The following is a 6,874-nucleotide window of genomic DNA, read 5'->3' as shown; positions in this document are numbered from 1 at the left end:
GTGTTGTGACAATTGGTCTCACATAAGAAGATTAATTACCTTAATTACCTTCCTGCCCAATAAAAATTACCTTAACTCCCTCAAAACTCTCGAGATATCCAATTATTCATAGTGCATGCATACCGCATACTGTATATTGCACACTGAATTGCAAAGCTAAGCTGGTGATCATGTGAGATATAAGAGCTGGAAGTTTTCTCCTGGCATACCCATCTGACTCCCTACATTGCAAACACAACACCAAATTTTCTCAACTGTTGTAAGCATTCCCAAAGTATCACCCCAGAGTGACAATGTCAAGGCCAATTACATCTGATGAGCAGAAGGAAAAAAATGCAGTTCCTTGAGAAAGGGTAAGCCGATACAATACTCGTTGACCAGGAAAAAAATTCAGGAACCAAAAAAGGTTAATGTAAATGTTACAGTAGCTTTTCCATTGTTTTACTTTAGCTGTTAAAAGATTTATCTTGCAATTACATGATAGTTACCGATTGAAAGTACACAGCAATGATTCCAAATAAGCATGTAGATTGTCCAAACATAAAAATCCATAGAAGATATGCAAGGGATTTATCTGGTCAGATAATCAAGGGAAATGGCTAACCAACTGAAAACATATCTAGAATAAACTAGAACAGACAACAATAAGATCTAATTTGAAAGCAACATTTGTCTAATTAGAACATATCAAAATTCTCAACAGTGAGCACCATACATCTGCCTTGCATTATGAGGAACGCCTGCTTGTTCTCAGCGATAAGCAGCTGGAGCAGTTGCATAGCCACCTGACTGGGGGACTGATTGATCATAAACTGGCTGCACAGGAGCAGGTTGAGAATAAGTGGGCTGCACAACAGGTTGTGCACCGTAAGATGCAGCAGGAGCACCGCTATAGGCTGGATCTTCAGCCCCTTGATACGCCCCATAAGCAGCTGCTGTGTTTGCGGCAGCTTGTTCAGTATAACCTGGCTGCGATGATGGATATTGAACATAAGCTCCAGTTGTTCCAGCCTGGGCATATCCAGAAGCTTGCTGAACTCCAGGTTGGCCGTATCCAGAAACAGGTTGCACGCCCTGCTGAGGATAACCAGGTGCAGCTGCAGTAGGTAGTGGCTGATTGTACCCATCCACTGAAGGTGCAGAACTATGAGGATATGTTTGCTGCATTTGTCCACCAGACGCATAAGGGTAAGGCTGTTGGGTTGGTGCGACCTGACCATAAGACTGTGTAGAGGTAATAGGAGCTTGATATGGCATATTGGCAGGTTGAGCAGCTCTAGGTTGGCCATAGGATTGGACCTGAGGTCCCTGTTGTGGCATGCCATATGATGGGGGCCTTCCGTATTGATCCTGCTGACCATAGCCTGGGGCAGTACCCTGAGGGAAAGCAGACGGCTGCTGTGGAGCAACATATCCCCCATATGGCTGCTGCATGGCTACCTGATTATCATATTTGGTTTCATTGTATCCCTGACCATAGTTCTGTGCAGGTGGAGTTGTCTGGGGATAAGCAGGCTGACCATAGTCTCCACCTTGTGGCTGTCCATAATTATAATTCGGCTGTGAAGGTGGTGGACCCATCATAGGTGAAGGACCTGGTGCATGAGCATGAATAGGTTTTGAAGCATCAGATGCATGACCAGGCCCGCCATAGTAATCATAACCACCATGAGAGCCATGTGGCCTTTGTTCCCAGCCCATATTGCTTCTCGGACCCATTTGTTGTGGAGGATAATTTCCATATGGCTGATGTTGATACTGCTGATTGTGAGATTGGTAGGGTCCACGTTGCTGATAGTCATAACCACCTTGGTGGGCAGTATGACCTCTGGGCCCCCAGTGACCAGCAGGACCAAGAGGGCGAGAATTCTGTTGTTGATTATAACCACCGGAAACAGATGAGGGCCTTACCAACTAAACAAATCAATGATGAAAGAAGAATTAGAAACTTGATGTCAACCTCATTTCAAAGCATCGGTACTAGAAAGGTATGTATTAATTCTCCAGAAAGATAGACCAATAGAGATGTTAAAGAAAAAAAGAGATTGAAATGGAAATAAAAGTTTAAAGATATATGGATAAAGCATAACAGTTGATAACTGTGCAAACAATCTGCTACGACCAATCAGACTCATACCTCAATGTACAAGCAAGACAAAATAGTATTTTCATGCTAGCATTTACATCCCTAACAAGCCAACAAAGACGAAGGCAGTAGACTGTCAAGACTAAACAAACAGTCATTCTCCCTCGAGCTTCAAAGGAACTCCCTACCACAAAATTCCTCAGTTGCATAAAATTTTCAAGTTCTGTACCAAGGCTAAAACTAGCTTCTAGAAACAAGTCATTGGTGCCTGGTTAGGTATTTATGTAACAATTTTTGCCAATTCCAAAAATCATGAAACAAATTAGGACTGTTCCATTCAGAAACTACAAATTCAAAAACATTGGTGAACATACCTAGGGCTAATTAGGTAACAGAACTAACGATAGAAGAAAATGGAGAAGCTCCTCACTGCATACATCTACATAACATCTCATAAACGATAGAACTTACAATGTCATTTTCTACTCATGCAGATCACATAAACTTTATCCTTGTCACATAAACTTTATCCTTGTCTCCTTCAATGTCTAGAAAGCACGTAACAGCTGCATGTCATCACATATCGGTCTATGTTCTTACAAACTAACAATACATGGGACCCTAGGTGCACTTCACTGATGCAAGTCATTTGGAAAAGAAAAATAAGGGTAGTACATTTAAAAATTAAAGCAGCATCATACATCTACGTGAGTTAAAACATTTATGCCTAGTACCAGTTTGACATTTCAGCATAAATTCTTGTTCGTACCAGTCTATCTCAGATCTAGAGTCACATCGAACATGTATTAAAATTAAGTGTTTGGCAACATGACAATAAACAGTCAACGCATCTGCAGGCTTGTTATAAAATTGATAAAATCAGAAGGTCATCGAGTTCCAAGCACTTATTGCCTCCTCAACTGATATAAAGAGAAACACATTATGTCTTCAAATCTTTCAAGATAGCATCAAATCACAGAAGGGAATAGGGATCATATGCAAAGACAATTGCATATTCAGTGAAGTAGGCATGACTTTTGTCCAACAAGGCTAATGCATGCAAGGGGATGTCATAGAGCACTAGGGTTAATAGTATAATTCTATCTGCTACTATTATTTTTAGTCTTGAAGCAATCTTACCAACTCTTAACATCCTGCAAATGCATGATACCTTTCTTCGGTGGATGAAAGTGAATAGAGGTTGTCTATTGCTACACCCGAGAGCAATGCTGACCCCATGTGTAAGGCAAAAGCCAAATCTGCATTTTTAAAGCCAACCAACTCGAAATCGGCACTTCAAGAAAATATAAATCATGACAACCGACATCTTATTTCAATATAAGCTTCTTCCTTACTCAATTGACCTCCCATGGTTCATATATCAATCCGTTTAACTCTTACATGTGTTATTAAGTATAAGACTCTCAGTCCAATGTACATCAATATAAGATACTTTTTTTGACAATATGTTGAAGTCTTCAAAAAGCAGGATATGAAACACTACATCACCTAGATGCAATCATCTACCAGCGTTTAAATTTACAAAGGTTCATGCAGAAGTAGAATGGCAAAAAAATTGATGTCAAGTGACCTAAAACCCAAATAACACTTTGGTATCATGTCTATAAGAGAGATGACAAGATGCAACAACTTATTGTAGAGCTAGATAAATAAGATGTCCAAGCTTATCTCACATTTTTGATCACTCAGTAATGTTTGACTGCAAGCTTGCATAAGCAAGCCAAAAACTGTAGGCTGTTTTGTATGACGATACAAAAGTGTGTCAATCATGGTTTCTCTCATACTTATCAAGTATGCTATGTTAGATATCAGCACCAATAAGTGTTTTAAACCACAAAATAGTATCCTGACAATGTTCCTAATCAGGTCTCAGCATGAGGAATCACAATTTATATATGTAACATACCTTGTAGACTACAGAACTGAACTGAACGAGCAACTTTATAGAGAACAAACATAATTCAATACTCATATTATTTATAAAGGAGTAAAGGTTCTACTCAAAGTTATTTTAAGATAAACTGAATGCATGCACATGTCGTCCATCATTAACATCAGGCAATCAGACTAAATACGTCACCCTCTAGATATATGATTTATAAGATAATTGGCACAATTATTGCACAACAGAAGAATATTTATGTCATCTATCAATCAAATTAAACAGAATTATTGCTATAGCATGGTAAAAATACATATTGAATAATCCTTCAAGATGAAGATGGTAACACACCTGATCCATAACTTCCTTTATCAACTCTCTTGCAAACTCAATCTGTTTCCTATCACCAGACACTCTCACAGTCCTTTCTTTAGACTGATCTCCTTCAGGTAGATGTTGTGGTATAAGCTACATAACAAGAAAAATAAAATATTACTAGTTAGAGTCAACTGAGAATCTGCTAAATCCATGATCGCTCCAGATAGATCTAAGGATGCTCATGTATATAAATATAAACTACCTGAATACGTGCACCTGATCTTGTCTGCATATTTTTTATTGTCTCGCCACCTTTTCCTATGATTAGACCAACCTACAATAGGACATTACAATAAATAAAGAGGTTAGCCACAGGAAAAATAGAATGGACCACTTGAGGTGGAGAGAGAGAGGTATTACTTTCTCATTTGGAACTTGAATCTGAATTTGTTCTCCAGCTCCAGAAGCTTGAACTGTATTAAAACCCTTAGCTACAAGAGCAGGTGATCCTCCAGCATCAGCCTGCACAACATTATATTACGTAACAAATGCGCAGTTAAAATGCAAAGATTCACCGACACAACAATATAACAAAAAGTGAGCCTACGCCAAAGTGAGAAAAAAAACTTGGAGCAAGAACTCCTATACCTCTGCTATGACATTCTTAATGAGAGTCTCAGCTTTTCTTATATTTTCCAAAGTTCCTATCAGTTCAACGGCCCTGGAGCCAGAATTAGGATCAGCATCGGCATCCCTTGTAATCTGAATCCTTGAACCAGAACTGTTTTGGAGGGTCCTAATAGTATCCCCAGCCTTACCAATAAGAACTCCAACCTGCCACATACATATCATAACATGATTCATAGGATATAATTAGATAATATGTTTCAGGAAAATCCCGTGTACATATCAAAGCTTTTAGAGTAGATGTTTCAGTCTGGACTTTAAAAACCTGATTCCATTTAAGTAATAGCACTCACTAACATGCATTGAGTAAATACAATATTAGAATTATGTAAAATATAATTTTAGAAGATCAGAGAGTCCACCTTATTATTTGGGACTTCCATTTTCCGCGAAATGCTTTTCCCTTCAGAAATGTCTTCATTTTGAGCAGAACCTACAACCTCCTGTTGAGTATTATCACCAGCAGGGGCATCAAGTTCTTCAGGATGTTTCAAAGGCTCCCCTTCGGAAGCTTTTTCCTCCGCATTTTCCAATTTATTTTTGTCATCGGACGTATTCTCAGCAACCTCCGGCTGTTTATCTTCAGCAGCCAACTCCTCATTATTAACCTGCTTCGGAGCCTCTTCAGTCACAGCTTCTTCAGCCGATGCTTGCTGATGCTCATCCTCGACAGGAGTCAAATTTTCCACAGGAGGCTGCACACCAATCTCCTCGGGTTCATTATCCCTCTTTTGGTGCCCATTCTCTGTAGCTGCTACCAAACACACAACAAAATATATATATATACACACAATTAAACATTGATAGTAAGCAGACATAAATTTTCAATACATTATTGTGCAATTAGTTAACCACGCATATTAACACACATATGTCACTAATTCCCCACCAGAACATTGTCCTGTTCACAATGATGCATGATTGTGTTCACAATGATGCTTGATTGTACAAATAGCTCACGCAAATTACAAACATAGCAAGAAGACATACATTTTGCTACATTATTGTACGAATAGTGCCCCACGCTAACTACACAAGCGTATACACGAGAACAGTTACGTGTTCACGGAAATACATGATTGTACAAACAGTCCAATTAACAACTTATAAATGCACATACATGACACAATTGAATTTATAATATACCTAATTATATGTAAAATATCGATTAAACTACATAACAAACCCTAGAATAAAAAAATTGAAAAACAATTAAAAAAAACCTAAATCGGCAGGCTTATCATCCAAACGCTGTCGTTTAGCCTCAGCATCCTCATCCTGGTCATCAATTTTCTTAACCGAGTCAGAGTCCGAGTTACCATTCAATTCAGGAGCGAGTTGGTGCGAGTCGGGCTCCAAATCCTCGTGTTTTCTCTTGTGATCTGATGTTACGGGACTGGCTGTACCTAAAACAAGCTCTTCTTCTTGGGTGTGGGCCATCGTCTACCACGAGAGAGAGAGAGAGTATAATTTTGGTTGTTAAGCAGAGAGATGAATTCTATTAATATAGACACGGATTGTGTGTGTATAATATACCCACCAGTAGATTGAGAGAGATAGAAAGATATCTTTTAGGGTTACCTGTTTTTTTTTGGGCTGGGCTGTGTATAACAAAATCCAACTCTTACTTACGATGGGCTTTATCTCCTTAATTTTGTTGTCCAGACCATTCAGGTCCAACCGATCACTAAAAGGCGATGAGAGCAACTCCAATTTTAGGCCATTTAATAATGTCCTAGTAATATAATATGGGGTGAGTTCTATGGAGTCCACCTTTTTATCGGAGTCCTCGGAGTCCATCTACGTTCTGCAAATAAAATATATTGTAAAACGTGTTATTTTGCAAAACTTGTTACACAAATAGCATAACTTCAACAAAA

At 38.8% G+C, this 6,874-nt stretch overlaps 1 protein-coding gene across 2 annotated transcripts; it reads right to left on the bottom strand.

Annotated features, from left to right (window-relative positions):
* Positions 1-508: 508 nt before the first annotated feature.
* LOC141712633 (uncharacterized) lies at positions 509-6,529 on the bottom strand. 2 transcript variants are annotated; one of them, XM_074515642.1, is made up of 7 exons: positions 6,218-6,529; positions 5,357-5,748; positions 4,956-5,141; positions 4,728-4,829; positions 4,570-4,641; positions 4,341-4,457; positions 509-1,914 (listed from the first exon to the last, which is right to left on the bottom strand). In XM_074515642.1, exons 1-7 carry the CDS (start codon positions 6,432-6,434, stop codon positions 751-753), a joined length of 2,250 nt encoding a protein of 749 aa, XP_074371743.1. In that variant the 5' UTR covers positions 6,435-6,529; the 3' UTR covers positions 509-750. The 2 variants fall into 2 exon arrangements, with proteins under 2 accessions (XP_074371743.1, XP_074371744.1); XM_074515643.1 differs by having other exon boundaries at positions 5,357-5,745.
* Between the last annotated feature and the right edge of the window lie 345 nt (positions 6,530-6,874).

This window comes from Apium graveolens, chromosome 3 (genome assembly GCF_009905375.1).
Source record: "Apium graveolens cultivar Ventura chromosome 3, ASM990537v1, whole genome shotgun sequence".
Classification (NCBI taxonomy): domain Eukaryota; kingdom Viridiplantae; phylum Streptophyta; class Magnoliopsida; order Apiales; family Apiaceae; genus Apium; species Apium graveolens.
This window is presented reverse-complemented; position numbering and strand designations above follow the sequence as displayed.

Coding starts and splice junctions, on each gene's coding strand:
- LOC141712633 (XM_074515642.1), bottom strand. CDS start 6,434: ATGGCCCACACCCAAGAAGAAGAGCTTGTTTTAGGTACAGCCAGTCCC. Junction 4,642..4,727: donor TTCAAGTTCCAAATGAGAAA/GTAATACCTCTC, acceptor GTCCTATTGTAG/GTTGGTCTAATCATAGGAAA. Junction 4,458..4,569: donor GATCAGGTGCACGTATTCAG/GTAGTTTATATT, acceptor CTTGTTATGTAG/CTTATACCACAACATCTACC.